Raw genomic sequence first — 23,512 nt, forward strand, 5'->3', positions numbered from 1 at the left:
TGTTAATAAAGAGACAAAGTGATGTTTACTTGATTCTGGGTAAAAAATGTTTCTTGTTTACGTGTGACCTGGTTTTTAGGGATCTCCACCCAAAGGAATGCAAGAAAGAACCTCATTTCAAGAGCCTCTGGTGCCCGTCGGTAACCAGGCTGTACCTCATGAACCGTGATAGCTAAACAGTTGCAATTTTCACAGATTATGTGTTTCTGTTGCCGATCAAATAAAGAGGATAAGCAAGATTATTACGGTCATAACTTTGTTGGTAGGTGATTTTTCTTTCGTTGGTTTATACCCAAAAATTGATATGTCAAATAACCGATCTATCTTTAGCCTATGGAGTTGTGGCTAGTTATGATATGACATTAACGAAAAGAACTTATCAGGAAGAATATAAAATTTACACATCAAATACTTTTTAGTATAAGTATTGAATTTTGAATAAAATATACATTCATTTCATATGTATAAGTACTTCCAACCATAGCTATTAAAAACAGTTCCCTCTACACCGCGCCACAAAAGATACACTTTCGGCCACAGACAAAAGACTTCAATAGACAAAGACAATTCCAAAAAAAAAAACAACAGAAGCCTCACTCTTGCCACTTTAACGGAAGCATGTTCTTTTTTCGAACAATTGTTTCGAAACCGCAAAGTCATGACATTTGACGAACCGCTATTGGTCGCCGGCGGGACTTTGACAGCCAATCAGAGGCGTTACTCGAATTTTGAAAGTCATCGTTCTTAACTTAAAAGATAGTGACTTGGCGGGATCTTAGATACGTTATGTATTTTTGTAAATAGAATTTCGTTATGGCCGGGACGAAAGGTCGGGTTGCGTGGATGACATTTGATTGCAGAAAAAAATACTTGTTCCGTATTTGAAATTTCAAGTGTTGCAATTCATTGGAATGAAACAGGAAAAAAAAATTGGTTTGATCACTCGGAATTAACTCAAATATTTGTGTTGAAGTTTTGTATTGAATCTCAAGTAGGTACCTACCAATATTACCATAGCCAAATCTTCTAAAGCCAAGGTAAAAAAAAGGTAATTTTTGGTTCGTTGTTTCTGAGAATATTTTTTACGGTTTCAGTTCAAATACATACAAAAAAAAATATAATTTTGCTTTTAAAATCTTATCTTCTTTAAGTCATCGATTTCAACAACACTATTTTTATATTCGGACAACACAAGATGTGTGCACTACCTCTACCAGACAAAAACAAATTTAAAATCAAATCAAATCATCTATGGGTAAAGCCGAGCACAAAAATTGATTACACGAATAGAAACAAATAATTACGTACAGTCACCAACAAAAACCAGAGACAAGAAACGTCACTTCTTCTAAAGTCATAAGGGTTATTTTTGTAAACTCGGCAACAAAAGTGTTATGAACACGATCTGATTTCACAAAATCACAAATAAATTAAAACACAATAAATATTGGTAGCGATTAATATTAAACTTAAACATAAACGCTAAAATAACTTTAAAAGACTATTTGTAATATAGAAATATTATTTTGTAAGGTCTCTATCATAATATTGTCTTAAGACAAAACACACAACGGACTACAAATTAAATCTATGCCACACTTGATGAAATTGCATTTGACCAAATGAAAGATATATAAAAAAAACGATTCATCCAACCCGAAGTTCGGAAATTTTAAACAAAAAAAAAATAAACATACGAATTGAAAACCTCCTATTTAAAGTATATAGAAAAACAAATCCCGCTAAACATAAAATCAACAAGTTCAAAATAAACTTTATCAAACTTTTCCCGCTGACTGTACATAATTGTCAGTCAGTTGCCGACGCGACTGTACAAGGGGAAATATGGCTACCGTTTGCAGATTCGTCACAGAACGAGCAACGAATTAAGTACTTCGGACATCAATCATCATTTCACATGACGGCTCGTGATCAAATGCCTATTTTTTACATCAAGAACGTATGTCAGTACTTTGCAATGGCTTATTTTCTTTAATTTCCGCGTTGTCTATGGTTTTTCTGTTAAGTATGAAATCTTAAATCTAATAATGTTCTGGGAGATCAAAGTTTTTTCTTGTACAGTGTTTGTAAGTTATTAATAGTATGATGTACCTATTTTGATAGAATTTGTATTTAATGTGCTAGGAAATTGTTTTTTTGGAAAATATGCTGTTATTTTTGAAGACTTATCATCAGTGATTACGGTGATTTCCGTGTATATAAGGAATTAGGCACTTTTAATGAAATACTTAAACAGCAAATACGATTTATGAGTAGAAAATCACTAGAATTCAAAAATATGTATTTTGATTCTGTATGCCAAAATGTAAACGTGTAAACGGTCGTTTTTTTTCTATATCGTGTATTCTATATTCAAATACAAAGCTACAATAATTTCAAATAACGAATGCAATCCGAAAACACTTCTCTATTCTGATTTCAAAAAACGAAGTCCCGTTTAAATAAAAACTTTTTACAAGTTTTTCCTTTTTTTTAAACCAAAACACTAGTGCAGTGCCATTACAAGCCCGGATTGTCGATAAATAATAATCGCAATTAATCGATAGATCCGTAACCGATTCTGACCAGACATTGAGAGAATCGATGTTCCGCTTATTATATTATTGTACGCATATCCAAAACATTGGGTAAAAATATTGTGTAATTCTTAATACATGTGTCCTACTTCGGACGGTGTGGTAATCGTATTCGTGCGGTAAAGACCTCTTTTTACTGTTTTTTTTGTGTTTACGTTTTAGAATTTATTGTGCATTTTTGTTTTGAAGTTTTCCCCTTTGAGTTTTACTGTTGAAGCACTGTCGAAGTGAGATAAGTATTATAGTAATTATTGAATCTATGCTAATTAAAGCAGAAGATTTTTTTGGGTGTTTATAGATCGTCATTTTTGCAACCTTAGCTCAAAGATAACTAAATGACATAGACTACGGAATATATGGAAATATACGGAATTGAAACCATTATTCTATAAAATATTCGAGTCACTACTTAAAAAATATCATTTAAAATGACATAACGATACACAATTATAAACTAAATAACCGTTAGATGATATCAAGCGGCTTTTATAAGTTTTACCCTTTAAAACGACTTTAAAAAATTGCATCTTCAACATGAGCCCAATCAATCATGAAATATATATTTTTTCTTTTTATTCGTTACAAGGTAACACAATGCAATCAATAAAAAAGGATGGCTGACCTTATAAGCTTAATCCCATTGCATAAGACCAATTAAAAATGTTATTTCTTTTTCAAGTACATACGGGGTCTGCATTATTATGATGCAAGTTTAAAAAAAATATTGTCTTTGTCGTTTGTAGGTACTTCAAGGATTCGAATTTGTAAAAATGACAGATTGATGTCAATTTTATTTTTCACAAATATAAATGTGCAAATAAACATGTTTATATACTTAAAATCGATAGATTTTGATTTAAAAAAAGATTATTTTGTAAGAACACTTTGAATTCGTTTTTTGTTTCCAATTCAAAACTAATTATCGCAAGTGTATTATGGAAGTGCGCAAGCGCAGGCAATAAGAAAAATGCTCAGCTTACGAAACAATAGAGCATCAACAGCACCTCTAGACAAATGTTATGATTTATTATCAATGACAAAAACTACAGACACAACCTATCACACATGTAACCCTTATGACCATCGAAATAAGGTTGAGAATCGTGAAGCAATTAGGGTTAAAACTTAATTATGTTCTAAGTAATGCAATCTGAGATTAGATCGTATCGTTTTTGTTAGAAAGACCGGAATAGTACGAGTTCAATTCCGTCTTTTTTTGTTTTAATGTGGAATCGAATCGTAGATGTAGTGATGGGACTTAGTTTATCGACTACTATCGATTTTAGTTTAAATGTTCTATGTAGGATATGGAATATTGGATATTTAATTGCATTAAGTTTTAAGCGTTTCGTTTTGGTTGAAGCTAATATCATCTTACGAAAGTTTACTTCAAAACTGATCGGGCGATCCCGATAAATACGCGTGAATCATTTAATAACAATTGTTACAACTACAAATACTTAAAAAGTTAGGCTTAAACTCAAATAACGTCCACAATTTAACTTAACTTAATATTAACTAAATCTTAGAAATAAATCATAGAAAACCTTAAACAGTTAACGAAGGCCCAGGAAATACTAACAGATCTCATGACTCTCGGAGCGCAGTTCCAAATTATTTACCCGATATCTCGATCTCTTTTATCGATAACTCCCACCCGACCTCGTTTCCCATCCCTAACCCGACGCGGGCTCATCAAAGTGAAGCAGTCAAACAATAACTGTGGAATATTAAATTATAATAAAATTAACTTGGCTCTTACTTTTTATCGTTCGAGTTAACTTGAGATTGGTTAGATATACCGACTTGTAAAGGTTAAGTTAGTGGATCTGGTTAAAATGTAAGTTAAACTTTGTGTTTTACTTAAATTAAGTATGTACTTATATTTTGAGAAATTGGGGATGGAGTTCGTTTTTTAACACTAATCAAGTTCTTAAAATGAAGACGTTTTAAGTAACACTTATTTTGAGTAACTTTAAGTGAAAAGAAAGCATTAAGCATACACACTTTTAAGGGAGTTGCGATCTAAATTGACGTTTTAGTTATCCCTATGTATTACGACTTAACAGTACCTTAATTATATTTTTGTTTAGATTCCGTAAGTTTTTAAATCACAATTTTATTTTCTTGATTAACCTACAACACAACCGATATATTTTTAATTTCACAAACCTCAGGATACAGACCTGATTATACAACATTACACAATATACCATAGAATATACAACATTAGCCATATGTCCGCGTCTAAACATTACAAAGTCTATATTCCCAGCGCAGCGAAGCCACGATTATTCATTCCGTACGGTGACATATAACGAATCAATTTTCGAACGAAGCCAAATCGAATACGAGTTTCCGAACGCATGCATTTGTCTATGGAACCTTTTTTTAATGCTTTGATTGCGGTACGTAACTTTTTGATTATCGTAATTCGTATTTTTTTTTGTTGGTTGTTAATTTTCTTTTTATATTATATTAAGTTTTTTTAATGTTACTCGTGGTGAAGCAATCTTTGTAACGTAACGTCGTAACGTATAGAGAAGTAGGTGACTACGCCAAAACCACTGTACGCGATGTGTGTCTGGTTCGATCCCCGACTATTGACAGAATTTATGTGCTTTATAAATGCTTCAAAATCAAAATCAAAAGTTTTTATTTCAAGTAGGCCGTTTGCCATTCACTCCAGAGATTAAAAAAAGGCTTAGTACCGATCCCCCGCGGCCCAAGGTTTTTCCCTTATTGGAGGTGTTTATTTTAAAATCATCATGCTGTTTGTCACTTTAAGGTGTGAAGTAGAGATAGACAGATATTTAAGAACGCCTTTAACTTAAATTTTAATTGAAATTCGATAGTTTTTAGTAGAAACCTTATACAGATTGGCAGAAGTCAATGTATTTAAATAAATGATATACTCTATACAGAAATAACATGTAGTACTTTGGTCGTTAGCAAACAAATAACCCGTAACGACAAGAAAATAATTGTATAGCGTAAACCCATTGTTTTATAGCAAATGAAGCATAAAATTTACAATAAAATATATACTATGAAGTAAAATTTACATAACTTGCAACTTCTATCAGAACTTGCTAAACGAACAACCTACGTCAGCGCAAATACAAAAAAAAACGCAATAAAAAAAATAACATTAAAAAATTAAAAGACAAAAAAAAATACTAAGCGCTTTTTTAAAAGCAACCATAGACTATTCACAATGAAATTATTACTTAGAAGCACCAGTGCGTTATCTGTGACAGATATTAAAAAAAAACTCCTTGTCTTTTAATTATACGTTGGCAATAGACGGAGGGAGCTGTGTTAAGTGATTTTACGTTTTATACGAATGGAAATAAGGTCTATTTTTAGTGTAACACAGATTTATAGATAAAAAATATAGTGAATGTACTTGGATAGTAGATAATTACTAGCTTTGTGACATAATTACAGCAATGGCGACGTGTGGGGATTATTTTTTTTATGTTTTTTTTTATTTAGAAATAAAATGTTTTGTTTGTTATGGCTAATTTGTTGCAACCGACTGTTTTAAGGTTTTTTTTTAAGTTTTATCGTAAGTAAAGTCTCTTTAAGTTCTCAATTTGTTACAGCTAGTTCAAATATGATTTTAATACTGTACTTAACAATAATTCCTATCTTGTTTAAGTAGTCTGAGAAAATTAAATGAATAATTATTTTTAGTAGAAAAAATGTGAATATTGACAAAACGCTTCGACCAATACGAACAGCATCAAATTTGCTAAAATTCCCATTCAATCATTGTGAATTGGGAATCGGATTTTTGTCAATCACTTTCAATTGGGAAACCGGGAAATTGGGATTTTTTTCCACGATCTCTAAAAATAAAATAGAAGAATAACCAGTAACCACCTACCTGAGTCTGGGTGAGTCCCAAGCTGGCAGCCAGCTCAGCTCGCTCGGGCAGCGCTAGGTACTGCGTCCTTTGAAACCTCCTATTCAGCTGCTGGAGTTGAAGACTGGAGTATATGGTGCGTGGTTTCCTCATCTTCTTGCCTTTGCCATTCACACGAAGCCCGGGGTCGTCGGATAAACCGCATTTTTCTGTTGAAATAATGTTGAGTTATTCTTTTGGTTATTGAAAAATTGTAAATACAAATTGTCTTATAGTACCTAGTTTTAAACAAAACCAGTTTAGTGGTTTGATTGTGTGTGAGTCGCGTTAATCCTACTTCCTGCTAGTATTTTAAACGCCAAAGTTTGTATGTATGGATGTGTGTTCGTCTTTCACACAAAATGCACTAAACGGATTTACAGATAGTTTATAACCAGGATTAACAAATAGGATTTTTAGAGGCGGTCCCGCGAGCAACAGCTAGTGTATTTTATAATAATCAAAATAATATCATTTTGACCCGCGACGCTAAGAGTCAGTAAAAAGAATAACAAATTTTGTTACTATAATAGATCACCCATCCAGTTTATAACCGTACCAACTTCATTGTTAGTTATAACAGCAAGAGAAACAACATCTTTAAAGACTGCTTCCCTCTTGCTCGCATGTAATACAGGCTGGTGAAGACACCAGGCAGAACCACGGGACATATTATAGTGCACAAGCGTGTGCTTCAACACAAGTGCAATCTGATTTGAAGGCTTTATATGACTAACAGACTTTGCAATGGATTTCGTTCCTGAGGATTTTGAACCTTAGAAATGGCCACCCATCCAGAAACTAGCCGTGACGAGCGAAGCTTAACCTCAACAATTTTAACTCGTTTTTTAACTAGTATGCCTAATGATTCAGTGGAATTAAAAACGGGATAGAATCAAACTTCCTTTTTAATCCACCGATCACTAAGTTATAGATGCAATAAAAATCAATCAAGTTTTAAAACGATGCCGAAACAGCCTTAATTAATTGTGTATGTCCGTTTGTTATTATTTTTATGTTAACGCTTGTTAGTGAGGTGAATAGGAGTTCAGATTTGTAGTGTCATAAAAACGTAACACGTGTTTCGGGTTCAAAAAAATTTGGTTTAAAACAAGATTTTTACTAAGAGTAATTATTAGTTAACTATGAATTGCTTAACTTTCACTTTATTACTGCAAAAAGGTTAATACAAAAAAAGTATATAGAAACACTGGCTGAAAATGAAACGCCTAAAAAAGAAAACATAAAATAGGAAATTCGAAATTCAAAATCCGTTCACCGTCCACTCGCCTTCCAAATTCAAACAAACCCCGTTCGGATACTCGCACCGTCTATAAATCAACACATAAAACTCCGCAATAAATCTACAATATAAATATTCAACGCAAGACAGGCCGTGAAACATCGCCATCCATTTTATAAAATATATGAAAGGCACTCCGCTACTTGATAATAGTCAGTGTAAGTTGTAATTACTGGGTTCATATCGCAACATCGAATCGCCGTAAGACCAACACCCCGAGTTTTGGTAAGCACTAGTGGTGCGAAATAAATCGATGAATCGAGACGGTTAGTCGATTTCTCGGTAGTCTGGTTGTTTAGTTTTTTTTGGATTTTGGGTTTTGTGTTTGTCATGTTGCTGAAGATATTATATTTATTTAAAATGTTTTTATGTAAAGTTTTTTTTTATCCTTAACTTTTATTACTTATCTTAATGAACATAAAATATAATAATATTTTATGTATTTTTTTTATATAATAGAAATTTACAAAATATCGATTATAATCGATGATAAATCGAATACTATCACTACTATCACAGCACTAACGAGAACACGCGTTTCTCAGCACTGCATATTAATATCGAACGCACTTTAACTTTTTTATTCGGGATCCAAACGCGCGGCGTGGAAAATTTTTGAATTTGGAATTGTCCGCGGCTCTTTTGGTGCGCTTTTTAAAAATCGAACGAGAAACCGTCTTTTTTCTCTCTTTTTAGATGTGCCTCTGATTATTAGCGTAATGGAATTTTTAGTACATCCTTCAAAAAGCTTAAAATAAAAGCTTAAGGAACAAGATATTAATATTCAAAACATCAAACTGTCGCGTACATAACCGTCGTATTCCAAATTCGAATGTCATTCTCTATTTAAATCAAACAAATCTAACTGCCATCTTAGGAATCGAACACAAATCTTTTTATAAATTTAAATAATTTCAGTTACAAATTGGAACGCTCGCGGTGGCCAGTGTCGCGATCACAACAGATAGATATGCAAAACTGTTTGCGCAGCCGTAGCTCGTAAATCAATGGCTTGATATTCATACTTCCTTGGTTTACATGAGTAGTTGTTTCATATCAGCCTGTAAGTGTCTAGATCTTTGTATGACGCAATGCATCATACATGCGTCTTAATCTTGACTAAAACATGGATAAACTTGCTTAAAAGAATATATGTTTTATTATTCATATGATAAAGTATTCGTAAATTAATCGTTACAATTTGAACAGAGAATTTCGGTATTCAAATTTTCCATCACATGTCTATACCCAAGTTTGAATATTAGTGGTAATCTCAAATACGGCTGGTTCGATTTGGAGAATAAAATCTATGTTTTATAGAGTACAAGTTCCGTGCTACTACATTTATTTAACAGTAATGAATTGTCCATTGCCTCCTACAAACTGTATACCAAAAACTACGTGATCTTCTACTGCGCAATGGTCACTATCAAAACGTCAAATCGCCATCAAGATAAACGTTAAATTTACGTGTATTTACGTTACATTAACGTCACGTAATAAATCAAAGCGGACTGTTCTCATAATATATCAAAACTCACAACGAGCACTTCCCATGGTTCCATACAAAATGTTTGTATGTATGTATGGACATGTCGGCGTCCGTCATACATACAGACGAACAATGCGAGGCCCCGGGCCGTGACACACCCTCCAGCCACTAGTGATGTGCTGATGTCGTGTCGATAGATAGTGATGGGAAACGTAATTTGTAGCTCGTGTAGCTATATACTGATAGGTAACATCCTTTTGCGTATAGAATGGAATGTCGTGTGTTAAAAACAATTTAAGGTATGCAGTATTTTACAATCACATACTGTAATGAGATACCGAGCGATCGCATTACAATGACAGTGACAGATGCGTATGACATTTCAGTGACAGTTGAATTTTTAACCCGTAAAGCAAAGGAAACCACATACAGCCGAATTATCAATTATCAAATTTAATTCTTTAAAAAACGAAATTTCGACAAAACGGCTTCGAAATAATATTAAAGTCTAAAGCAGAGCCACACACATACCGTTCCGTCGGTACCCCGCCCATAGCCCGCCTACCGAAAATCTGAACGTAAAATGTACTCTAAAAAACAATAAAACCCTCTGGTATACGGAAAAAGAAAAAATAGTAAAAAATGTTACGAACAGACGAGCGGGTTAAACGCTAAGAAAGTTTATTTAATGTGGAACAAAAATGATATTTTTAACTAATTAAGAATACTTTATTAGCTATTAAATAAAACTAGATGAAGAACACATTTTACGTAAGCCAGTATAATTAAAAAAAAACAATTTCGCAACAGAATGCCATTTAATTAAAAAAACGCAGGAAAAGGGTTTTTGTACTAAATGCGGATTTATTTCATATGTTTATAGATTTTTATAGAAAAGTAGTTACACATAAGTCTCTCGTCTGTTCAGCCATTTAAAAAGAAAACAAATCGCGGCGTCTCATAAAAACGAAGGTACTCTTTCCCGCTAACGTTTCCCGCGCTTTTTATCAAGGAATAGCTTTAAAAGGAGTCAAATGATTAACTTTTAATTACTTTCACAGTTTATTAACTTTGATAAATAAACTTATTGGATTAAGTCATTATAATTTGAATCTTTTAACATGTTTTTTATTGCTATTTACTAGAAAAATGATAATTAAACTTTTTTAAATTGCGTTCTGAAAATTGACACGTCAAATCAACCGCCATTTTGTGTCATTGTTTTTTTTTAATACTCAAATATATTACCTAAATAAACTCATGTATCTATACACAAGTAGTTTAAAAACCGTATTTTTTTACGTTTTTTGTTGTATCAATGTTATAAACGGGGTGTGTCTTAGCCTAAGGGGCTTTCTAACTAATCTTATTTAGATCTATAAAGTTTTAGGAACCGTTCCGAGCTGAAGTGTTTGTAGTTCATAAATTATTAATTTTATTATGCTTGATGTTTTGGCGCCAAGTTTTTGACTTCTTTTAGTATTTTTTCTTAATATTTGTAGGACTTTAGATTCATGGAATAATTTCAAATTTAATCCGATTGCTATTCATTCATCGGCCATTGTAAAATAGCAGAATCGGGGCCTAGCTATATGTTCCTTAAGTAATTTATTCTTTTTTAGCTCGATTTGATTTTCTTATCAATTAAATATATTCAGAACTTGCTCCTAAATAATATCCCTACTTGCTTTACATAACTCCGTAGTAAGCTATTTGCTAAATATTTTCAGTATATAGGTCTACTCTAAATATTTTCAAGTTACTCCTCACATATTGAACTATTTAACAGTAAAATTCTATCATTGTCAGATCAGCCGTTTCAAAGCTAAGAGACAGCCCCAGAGAAGCGAGAAAAAAGTTATTTCAAGCCATTGAATTAAGCAAATGACTTCATAATCTCGAATCATACGATTATTTTGACATTATCAACTGGTAAATCATTTTTATTTATTTATTATAATAATAATATTGTTGTTAACACGTCATACGTTTGTTTTATAGTTATAACAGTTAGTTGTGAAGTACTAGAACTTCTTTATGAATGTGCGAAGACAAGGTTTATTTGATATTACTTCATTAGCACCTGTTATGTAAAGGCATAGGGCTTTAATAAAAATATAGTCTTGCATTATTTTCTAAGTGTAATACTTGGAAAAAAATAGCACATTGAAAAAAAAAACAGAATGTTTCCGTGTTTTTCTTTAAATACTGATCAATAAATAATATTTGGCTGATTTACTAAGGAATCCCTTTAATTATCTATTAATAACTTATCATTTTGTGGGCAATGAAAAATCAATGAAGAATATAGATTTACTTCTTTGACCAATTACTAAAATATTAACTATACGATCTATACTGTATGATCTGAATTTTAACTTATAAGATAGAGCCTAATTAAAAATACAATACAGATCGAAATTTAGCCGATTTCATTTATTTGAATAGAAAAAGAATTAAAAAAACTTATTGATATTTTCTAAAACACTTTCCAACGCGTCTGTACCTCACGTGCTGCCCTTTAGGCTAAGAAATTCCTTAAAAACTTGATAAAAATGATGTTTAAGGCAATAATTAAAAGATAGCTGGCATATAATTATACAGTACAACTTGCATTAGAAACATTTCATCAAAACTCAACTTTATCTCAAAGATTTTAAAGTCTATTTTTGTGGTTTAACTAAGTAGAGCATACATCGTCATAGATGAAACATTGATATTCAAATTTCATCTTTATTTGAAGACAGTGAAGGTTTATTTTTGTTTGTGTGTTTGATTTACCTTGTGTTTGGTTGTATAGACAGTTGTTTGATTCAAAGGTTCCGGGTTTTATAACACCTGAGGGTTTGACCATAAATATGGCTTTCAGGAACATATGTCTGATGTGGCCTATCAATCAACTAGAGTTTGTAGATAAAAGTTTAGCTTTTGCTTAGATGGATGAATATTTAAGTTAATATTTTCGTGAATTTTAGCTCCTCTTTGAAGTTCGATGTAGTAGCCAAAGTCCAATATAAACTCAAGTATTTTTTTATTAAATCTCAATTTTCAATAAACTTAGAGCAGAGTTAAGTCAGTTAAAATTATTCACATGTATCTGATAAAGCTGACTAAATTCGTAAAATGCAATTTAAAAAAAATTAGTCTTTCAAACGTGTTTCCTCATTACTCTGTCCAAAACCAAGTCAAAATAACAAGAAATAAAATTAATCTTAAAAAACGTTGAAACACTAAATAACATAATAAAGAAAATTATGTACACACGTACGAGATAAAAATAATTAATTATCTAAAATAGAGCATGTTTCATAACGTTCGCGCAGTGGGTGTGACCGCGTTTTAACGTGAATATACTTTGAAGTCTTTTTTTCTGTTTTTTTCTTGCTTTTTAAGTTCAACGGTTGATATTTTTGAAAGTTTTAGTTAATAATGTTGAGATGTTTGTAATTTTAAGAAGTATATCGTAGTTAGGAGCGCTAACTTTGAGAGTTCCATGTGGCATCAAAAAGGTCCGTGTTCAGTGTTGTTTTTTGGCTGAACAATATTATTATTTTTTTGAAAATCATGTCTCATAAAAAACATATTTTTATATACATTTGAATACAGTAGCTCTTATTTAATTACTTAACATAATAAAATCAATGTCTTATTCAATATTATACCGAGCTCAATAATACAGAAAAATATTTTTAATATCCAAGTAACAGGTTAAAAAAGAATTATTTTATTAATAAAAAACATAATAAGCTGTCATCAAAACGTATTAACATACTATATTACAACGAAAACGGCACATAAATGTCAAATTAAAGCAATTATATCATAAATTCGTAAAATGCGAGTGCATATTAAGTTTAATAAAAATTGTAAATTAACAAAATAGAGCATTTTACCTACTGTTCGCACAGTGGGTGTTACCTAAAGAACTTTACTTTAAGCACTTTTTAACTTGACTGTCTGTTAGTGTTTTTTTTTTTGTTATTTATTAACTTGAATATTTAAAAGGTAAGTTTAGTATGATTTGGTAATGTTAACAATAGATAGTTAGATAAGATTTTGAACTAGCCATCTAACATGTTTAAAAAGTCTTGTTTGTTACGCTTTTGTGACTGAACAGCTGTACCGATTTCGATGATTCATGTTTAGATACTTGCTGACAGACAAAAAAATATTTTGTTTTTTTGTATCTCCCGAAATCTATATGAGCCGAAAGCAACCATATTATTCAAAATAAACAATGTATGATTGTCTAGTCCTATGTTATCTTACTACAAAATTTCATCAAAATTAGCTGAGCCGTTTAGGAGCAAAACGTAAATTACCCGAACATTAAAATTTATCACATCACTGAACTAAAGTCAAATAAAAATTAACATGACATTCAACAAACAATAAAAAATAAGTAGATTTAATCTTCAATAGTTAAGCCCCATTTAATTTGGACAATTATCTAATTAAACAATACCTACATAGTTAACTGAGGTGTCAAAACTAATTGTTTTAGTTTAAACTATTTGTTTAACGGCCAATTAACGTTGAAGTACAGATTAAAATGATTTGTTGATAAGTTAAGCTGACTTTAATGCGGCTGTAATTTTGATGGGTGACTGTTTTTGAAATTTATATTAGAATTACATGGTTTAAGAATGTATATCGTTTTATAGTATAACTCAATGTACTTTAGTTTTAGGTTAAGTTACTTTTGACGCGGTATGGATTTGGATGGGTAGCCCTAAACAACTAATCACAACTCGTAATATTGTTTTAACTTTTATGCCTTTTCGGGAATCGAATACAAAACTTTCTAATACATTAGGTCTATCTCTTAACAACAACTCATCTTATTCTGCCTATTCTATTAACATAGCAAGCGTAATAATACACAGTACACACACATACAAAAACTTCGAAACATTCTACATTTCAATTTGAACCTAATAACAAGCATATAAGGTTGTATTCAGCTTGATAATAATCAGTAATAAATCTTTACGAACATGAAACATTTGTATTGTTTAATTATTTAATTAATGTCAATGTATTGTTTATAAACTATTCGGTTTATTTATTACGTTTTTAATTGTACGGTTTCATGAGGTGTATATGTCAAAATATTCATTAAAAAAGAAACTATAGTGAATTATTTTTGAGTGCTGGATTATTCAATAATGTTTTATATTTGAAGTAAAGTTTAGGTAAAGTACGGAGGAATTATGACTAGATTTTTTTTTACATTACCATAGGGATGACGACGATATCTGATGACGACAATTTTTTTTTTGCAGTGTCCGTCTTGTAGTTTTTTGTATAATAATGGATACGTATTTTTTTATTTGTCCCGCAAATATAAATTGACCAAATTACAGTGAATGAAACTTACGCGTGACGTCACGATTGAGTATAAATTTTACTCTATCGTTACGTCACAAGTCCCCTCTCCTAAACTTTACAGTTAATTTTTGTCAATTCTACTTTTCAATTATCTAACTGAGGGACTAATGAGATGTTTTCTTTTTATACCCAGTCATCATCCCTATTTTTTGAATCTTCATTTTTTTTTTGTAGAGCGACTGCCTGTCTAACCAGAAAAACCTTTTCCTACATAACACAGTAAGCTAAATTACACGGTCAAGAGTGAATCAGACTCAGGACATTGTTGGTTCCATATTACAAAACGGTTGAAATGAGCAAATTAATGACCGGAGCAATTGTCGCTTAACCTCGATATTTAATTTCAGTATTTGTTATTATAGCGGCAGCAGAAATGCATCATCAGTGTAAATTTCAATAATCTAGCTATCACGGTTCATGAGATACCTCGTGATAGACGGACAGACAGACAGCTGGAACTTAGCTATAAGTCCGATTCTAGCCTACGTCTACGGAACCCAAAAACACACAATTCTATCTAGACTTGACCCTAATACCTTCCCCAAACTAATCATTTAACCAACAGTTAAAAACGGCAGTTAATTTAAAACCCAGTACGAAGTGATTAATCTCAATGTTGAACAAACCAGTTATTATAAATTAACCGAAACAAACATGTAATTAACAAATTGTGACATATAGGTTTAGAAGCGATAAATTTTAGACCTTATGGTTAAATACTAGTTAGATTAAGTACTGTTTAATGAAGTTACATTGATATTAATTGGGTTTTCTAATAAAACAACGCTTGAGTTTTCTATAAAAATATCGCTTTTCCTCTCGAAATCAGTCCTGTTTAATCTATGTATATACTAATATATAAAGCTGAACAGTTTGTTTGTTTGAACGTGCTAATCTCAGGAACTACTGGTTCAAATTGATTTTTTTTTTGTGTTGAATATACCATTCATCAAGGAAAGTTTTAAGCTATATACCATCACGCTGCGACTAATAGCGGTATAAATCATAACTTATAGCTTCTGACCACGCGGACGAAGTCGCGGGTATCAGCTAGTGTATAATAATGGATATGTATTATTTTGTCCCGAAAAAGTAAATGCGTCTGCATATCTAACCTCCTCAACCCAGTTACCTGGGCAACACGATACCCCTTAGTTAGACTGACAGACTTTCCAGCTTCTCACTACCTGTAACGACTGTCAAAGATGTATGAAAAACAGCCGGGATCCACAATTTAACGTGCCTTAGGAACGACGGAGGAACTTATCATGACAAAGACGGTCACCCGTCTACGGACCAACCGCGTCAAGTGTAGCTACACCCGTGATCGATTAACTTGTGCAGTTTTAATACGACTCCCGCACTAAGGAATTTAATCCTTGTATCGCGGGGGGTTTACAAACATACAACTCACATGCACAAACACACCCAGACTCAGAACAAGCATTCGTGGATCGAACCTGCGACACGACGCGCTCCGTGGGTTTGGCGTGGTGACCTCAACCACTCGGCTATCCGTGCAGTCAGTTCAAAGTTATGAATATCACAATGTAATGTATACGAAATAACTTAATAATGGAATGTATATTTTTAAATGTATATAGGTTTAGTACATCCGGCGTTTAAGGTAATCCTTTGAACCTAGCTACGGCCTTGAGATACGGAACGGTTTAGAAATCTCCTAGACTACTTAGGAAACGGTACATGTGAAAATCGACCTTGTGGTTTAGGGCTGTCACGTTGCTATAATGTGAAATTTAGTAAAAGTTTTAGAGTTTTATTTTGAGCGTACGTTTTAGGTTTAGTAAGTGTTGTTATTTATATGTGTGAAAGAGATGACCATATCTTCCTTTACTGTCATCTTGATAGCGGGTTGAAATCTGAAATTTCCTTTTTTTCTATTGGAGAAAATGTACTCAATGTATCCAGGTATACGCAATAGAAAGCAGAGTGCAGGGGTAGGAGAAGGAGAGCTGAAGATTGACCTCAATGGCGCATAGGAGAGGCCTATGTCAAGTAGTGGATATTAGCTTTGCCTTGGTTCGAATGATGTATTTATCAACGATACTTAATCTTTATAGTACTATAAGTTTATTGGCTTTTGTCTGTACGTTGTACATATACGCAAGGCCGAGTGGTGTAGCTCACCACGCCAAGAGCAAGATGAGTCTTGGGTTCGATGCTCGCATAGGACATGTATTTTTACGACTTGAGTGTTTGTGAAACCATTGCAACGCAAGGATGTAAGGGTCGCTTTTTTAAAACAGGAAAAAAATAGTTGAAAACGAAACTTTAAAAAATTTTAACACCTAATATTGGCCATCTTATAGACGCAAAAACTCTGAACGAAGTCTAAAATCGACACGAAAAGTTTCGACATCTCAAAAATAACAGTATTAAAAACCAGTTAACACATCAAACCGTGCCATCCCTACTAAACACTAGACAATTCAGGAAAACACATGTCGGAACACATCAATTTAATCATAGTTTCCTTTGCACGAAATTTTTGACGCCTAAAAAAAAGTTATCAAGTTTTTTATTGTCTGTGCTTCGCGTGCCGATTTTCGCGGATGGCATTCGAAAGTGAAACTGATATCTAGATTGTGCCTTTTAAGGCTAATTTTCTAGATTAAGTATGTTTAATTAGCTCGGATTAACATTAGAGAAATCTATCAAATTGGTGTCTGTCGGTTCGTCAATCACATGACGTTTTTGGTTGTTATTATCTGACATTAATTTTGACAGATGAATTGATTAGATTTGGATACGAGGCTTTTGCGTTAAGGATGTTTTTTTAAGTGTTTTATTAATATTCCTAGTCTCTAAGTTAGTGAGTTTTGGGTTTGGTTAAATATAGATTTTTTTATAAATCATTAGATACTTATTTAAGTTATTCTGGTTTTCAAGTTATTTATTACTTTGATTGTTAATAAGCCAATGTGTTATTTTCTTACTCCCCCATTTACTAATTATTCTAATACATTATTAATGAATGGAGAAAAAGCATGCCCTTTGCCCTTTAATAGGAAACAGAAGTAATACTGTCAGCATTTAAAGACTTTTCATTATGAAAACAAGACGGAGCAATACACAGAATATCGGCATCTCTCTTCCACATCTTAAAGAGCATAGTAACAACGCTCGTTTACAATAAAAATACATCTAAATTTAAATGTATATATTTATAAATAAACGCTTAATCAAAGAAATTTCGCAAAAAAAACAAACCTATTTTGCTCAAAAACCGAGGCTTTTGTGTCAATAAATCGGTTTCCGTGCGTGTAATTATAAAGATTAAGTATGTAATTAATTATTCGGTTATTATCCACGCTTTCATACATGGTTAAAGGAATACCGTACATCCTATGCATGTGTTACTAAACCTTACCATAATCCTGATTGCTATGTGTAAAATGTTGTTTTGTTTTATAACCATTGCGTCGTGATAGAGCTAACAAAGTTTTGGGTAAATAGGCAAGCATGCAATGGATTAAAAAGTATACCTATGTGTCCTTTTTGAGAAAAAAAATGTCTTATTGAATATTATACAGTTTTGGACTGTTAAGAAAAGTAAATATTTTTATTTATTTAATTGGCAGTGTTCTTTTAATTCACTCCTTTTAATCACTTCACAATTCAGTACGGTTTATATTGTTAGTTCTTCCTAAAACTAGTAAATGAAATATAGGTATTCATTTATATTATACTTTAGTTGTTTTTAAATCCTCTAGTATACCTACATAGGTACAAAACATATTACATTATTTTAAAACACCGTCAATGCGAAACACTGGCCAATGCAGCAAAATATAAATAATAAAAAACAAGAACATTCTGAAAACTGACAAGCAATTCTAAATTCAAACTATTCCCTCCAATCGGTCGAGGCGACACTTGAAAGTTTAATGTGTTAGCCGGTAGGTGGCGTTTTGAAAAATTCACGACGTAGCTAGGGTTGTCACTTTATAGTATCGGTTTGAAATACAATTTGTATTTGTAATTAATATTAATATTGTGGAGCCCGTGGCTAAGCTGAGTGCCGCATGAGTGAATCCATCACAGGTTAAGCTATGCTTGACGCGGTTGGTCCGTAGATGGGTGGCCATCTTTGTCATAACAAGTTCCTCCGTGTTTCGGAAGGAACGTTAAATTGTGGGTCCCGGCTGTTGTTCCTATATCTTTGACAGTCGTTACTGGTAGTCAGAAGCTAGGAAAGTCTGACAACCAGTATAACCAAGGGGTATCGTGTTGTCCAGGTAACTGGGTTGAGGAGGTCAGATAGTCGGTTAGACTGGTAGTCGACCCCAACATAGTTGGGAAAAGGCTAGGCCGATGAATTAATACTAATACTGTAAAGAGGTTATGTCTGTGTATTTGTGACGTTGTAGGGTGCTTTGTCAGGATGTGCAGAACCGCTTTGGGATACGTGAGTGTCAATATGGCATTCAAGTATAATAACCTGAAAAATGTTGATCAATTTACAAGAAACCAGTTAGGTTATTAGTTTTAACTTCGTTCTCCATTTAGCCTATCCAGGTTCACTGCTGTGCATAGCTTTTTCACTTTTTTTGTAAACTGAAATTAATTTAATTAAATTTGTTATCTTCTTCAAAATACAAGGACGTTCTTAATTCTTCTTTTTAGGAAAAAAACATGTTTGTATTCATTATTTTTAGCGTGTTCTGATATCGCGTTGAATATGCAATAAATGTTGAAATATTTATAAAACAGCTCATTAGAAGCACGGTTTTGTTAATTGTATTATTTTTCCATATTTTCATTAAAGTTAGTGCTAACGTTTTCGTTACTTTGATACACGGGAGTGTGTCAAGCTAACTTTAAAATTTACCCATTTTTGAAACTATTGCAATAGAGTACAGGATATTTTTCTTATTAAATGTAAGTACATACACACATACTTTCTATGTATTTTTTATTCAAGTATTTGTGTACAATAAATACTTAAATTTTAATAATTGTGTACATCCACATAAATATTATAAATGCGAAACTTCATGTCTGTTAATCTGTCACGTACTGCACAAACGACTCTACCAATTTGGATACTTTTTGGTACAGGAGTAGCTTGCACTAAGGAAATTCATATGCCACAATTTGCCGCGACAAATGAATTCCCCACCTACGTACTAACCGCCTACAAAAAAAGAGGTATTATGTCTCAAGCATGACTTTGGTTATTAGGATGTATTTTAATTTGGTTAATATTTCTCTTACCGAGGTAGTGGTTTAGATGTGAATAAGACACATTCCCATGGTGATCTGAGAATGAGAAAATACAGTGAAAAATGTAAAGAAAAACAAATAAATAAGGTTTAGGAGTTAGTTTCAATGTTTAAAGAGTTTACTATGAATTTTTGTTAAGGACTTGTTATTTTTTATAAATGTTGTTCAATTGCTAGGTGGTTTTGGTATTCGATGTTATATAATGTTGAAAAAGAGTTTTTAATTGAAATAATGTGTTGTATTTTGTTCACGAATATAATACTTTTTTTTCGTATGTTTGTTCTGGTAATCTTCAAACTATCCGAAAGTTTAACTTAAATATTTACAAACTAAGTACTTTAATTCTATGTAGACTTAAGGTAACTTAATAACAAATAATAAAAATAAAATAAACCCCTAAACTCTTTATTTTTAGATAAAAAGAAAGTTTTACCACAATTTAAATTAATTTTTTTCCCCTTCCCCCCGGACCTCCGCAAGGTGTAGACGTGTTTTGAGTTGTGTATTTAGTATTTTTTCTTTAAATTAAAACCAATTTATTTAATTTAATTCAAAAATAAAAATAGGAGTGCATAAACACGAAGAGTTCTCAAAAATAAACATAATAAACTCAGTGCTTCACTATAACTCCTGTCAATAATAGTATCCTGGTACTTCGGTCTGTGCGCATTGGTCAGGCCCGCCTGCGTAGACGCAACAACCCCGCCCCTGGTGACATCCGGACACGCCCCATTGCTTTTGACAAGCACGCGAAGCCCCGCTCTGCACACTGGACATTGGTCAACTCAAAACTCCTTGTGATTTCTGCTACCCCGACACTATTTAAATATTCTTACAAAAAAAAATTGACCTCATAAGTGAGTACTTCAATTATATTATAACGATAAAATAATCCTGCTAAAAAGCTCTGATTGCTTATACTTCCCTGGTACCTACCTAGTAAAATGGATAAATCACTCTCTGAATCTAATCTTGCAAAACAATGCATATCAGAAGAAATCTACGACTCGCCTTTGAGCTACGTCTCCCAAAGAATTAAAAGGAAAAGAGAAGAGGACTTAGATGTTTTTAAAGAAGACATGATCAATATGATAAAGTCTATGTTGCTTAATCAAGAAAAAGAACTGAAGAAAATTGCACCCACTTTAATGGAAATAAAACATACAAACACCAATATTGAAAACTCTATAGCTGCCATCACTGTGCAAAATGAAGAGTTTAAAAGAAAAATAGAGCAAATGGAGATACAAGCAATGAAGGATAAGGAGTACATAACCATTCTAGAAGATAAAATTGAGGAACTTCAGCGCGGCACTCGAAAGTCAAACATCGAAATTAAAAATGTTCCTAAGCTACCAAAGGAAACAAAAGAAGACCTCATAAATATGGTGGTATGCCTAACTAAAAATGTCAACAGTGAAGTGGTGAAGTCGGATATATGCGATATATATAGAATTAAAGGAAAAAAAGAGAACAGTCAGCAGAAAAGTACAAACACACCCATAATAGTTGAATTTCGCTCAACCATACTGAAGACCGACGTTCTTAAAATGTGTAAGCATTACAATATAAAAAATAAACAGAAACTGTGCGTTAAACATCTCGGTTTTAAAACCAATGGAGACGCACCCATATTTGTGACAGAACAGCTCACCGCAAAAGGATCCCGACTGCACTTCCTTGCACGTGACCTGGCTAAATCTAAGGGCTACAAATACTGCTGGACTGCTTATGGCAAAGTTTATGTCAGAAAAGATGACGAATCACGAACCTTCATCATAAGAAGCGAGGCCCAAGTTCAAAGTTTAATGCAAGAAGCGTGACTACCATTAAGCTACATTCACTGTATGTTTTTTACTATTATTTTTTTAATTAGTTTTTTCAAACATTTTATAATTATTTGCCTATCTATTTTTCTCAATGTACCATCACGAATACTGTACACACACACAAAATTACAATACATTACACACTACTATTACACGATAACGCATGACTCTCTTCAGACACTCTCACAAACAAAACACTTATTTACAAAAACGCAAAGCGCTCAATTACCAATATACACTCTTACAAAGTCATCTCCACTGTTACTTGAAACAAAGTTCATCGATAACAAAATGATTTTATATAAACATTTTAATTTATTGAATACACAGTCAAAATCGTACTTTGTAGTCGAGACTATTAATTTAATTTTTAACTTCTTGAGGGTTGAAAACTGTTATGATTCAATACTTAAATCTCGTGCACTCTTTACAGAAATATATTATGTTACCGCGAACACTGTGTTATCGAATTTCAGACAAATAATTTATATAGATCATGGATAGCACACTTAAGATAACGCAAGAAATAGACGATATAGTTATAGCACAATCGAAAGAATATCAAATCGACGACTTTTCTAAACAATTTCACGTACATAAATCTGATTTCACTATAGTATCGCAAAACATCAGAAGTATATACAGCAACCTAGATGATTTACTCATCACTTTAACTCAATTTCGGTTTAGCGTAGACGTTATAACATTGAACGAATGCAGAATAGACGTAAATAAACCTATCCCGGAAATAGAAAACTATTGTATGTATTCAACTAGTAATCATCTTAATCACTGCGATGGGGTAGTAGTTTATGTCAAACGGGAACATAAAGTAAGTGTTAAAGAAATACTACTGACTCACGCATCCTGTTTACAGATAATTATGCCTAAGACTGCTGTCTTAGCAATTTATAGATCACCCTCAAATAGTAACGCTGAAAATTTTATAAATTCATTGAATAACCACCTATATTCCCTAAAATCGTATAAAAATATTATTATAACAGGAGATTTGAACATTAATATTATATATAAACCTAACGAATCAACAAATGATCGTACAAACAGGCTAAACTACTTAAACATGTTGGCAATGCAAGGTTTGATGCCCGGACATTATCTGCCAACAAGAGGTGAAAATTGTCTAGACCATTTTATATTAAAACTAGAAAAACCTAAAAAAAGTGGTTCCGTCGCTGTTCTGAATACTACAGTAACAGATCATTACATGATTCTCCTTAAATTAAGTGATGTAGTGAATACCTACAAATGCTATAAAAGTAAGACTGTCGTTGACTTCAGTAAAGCAACTGTTACACTAAACGAAAGTAATATTTCTGAGCTCTATCTGATCGATGATCCTGTTTTATTATCTACGCTTATAATTGAAAAACTACAAAATTGCCTTCAGCAAAACACCATAACTTCCTTAATACCTAGAAATAGTCGCATAATCAAACCCTGGATAACGTTAGGTGTTTTACGGTGTATTCAGAATAGAAATAACATGCAAAAGAAACTAAGACTTGACGCTCAAAACGAAATATTAAAAATTACTTACAGAAGATATCGCAACTATTGCAATAATTTAATTAAAAAGCTCAGAAGGCAATATGATAAGCAACAACTTATTAATGCGAACAAGAACACTAAACTAATTTGGAACACTATAAATAATATTACTAGTCGTAAACCTAAGAAAACGCCTAATTTAGAATTATTAGAGTTAAAATCAACCTGTCA

The 23,512-nt window shown here is 32.4% G+C and overlaps 1 protein-coding gene across 1 annotated transcript in view; it reads right to left on the reverse strand.

Moving 5' to 3' along the window:
- Nucleotides 1–23,512, reverse strand: part of LOC113504302 (homeotic protein distal-less) — a gene marked incomplete at its 5' end in the record, with an annotated part of 86,958 nt that overhangs the window by 59,258 nt on the left and 4,188 nt on the right. The window contains one exon of the mRNA XM_026886559.1: nucleotides 6,490–6,677. Within this exon, the coding sequence (XP_026742360.1) occupies nucleotides 6,490–6,677 (188 nt within the window). The remainder of the gene's footprint in view (nucleotides 1–6,489; nucleotides 6,678–23,512) is intronic.

The sequence above is a fragment of the Trichoplusia ni genome, chromosome 21, assembly GCF_003590095.1.
Source record: "Trichoplusia ni isolate ovarian cell line Hi5 chromosome 21, tn1, whole genome shotgun sequence".
Classification (NCBI taxonomy): domain Eukaryota; kingdom Metazoa; phylum Arthropoda; class Insecta; order Lepidoptera; family Noctuidae; genus Trichoplusia; species Trichoplusia ni.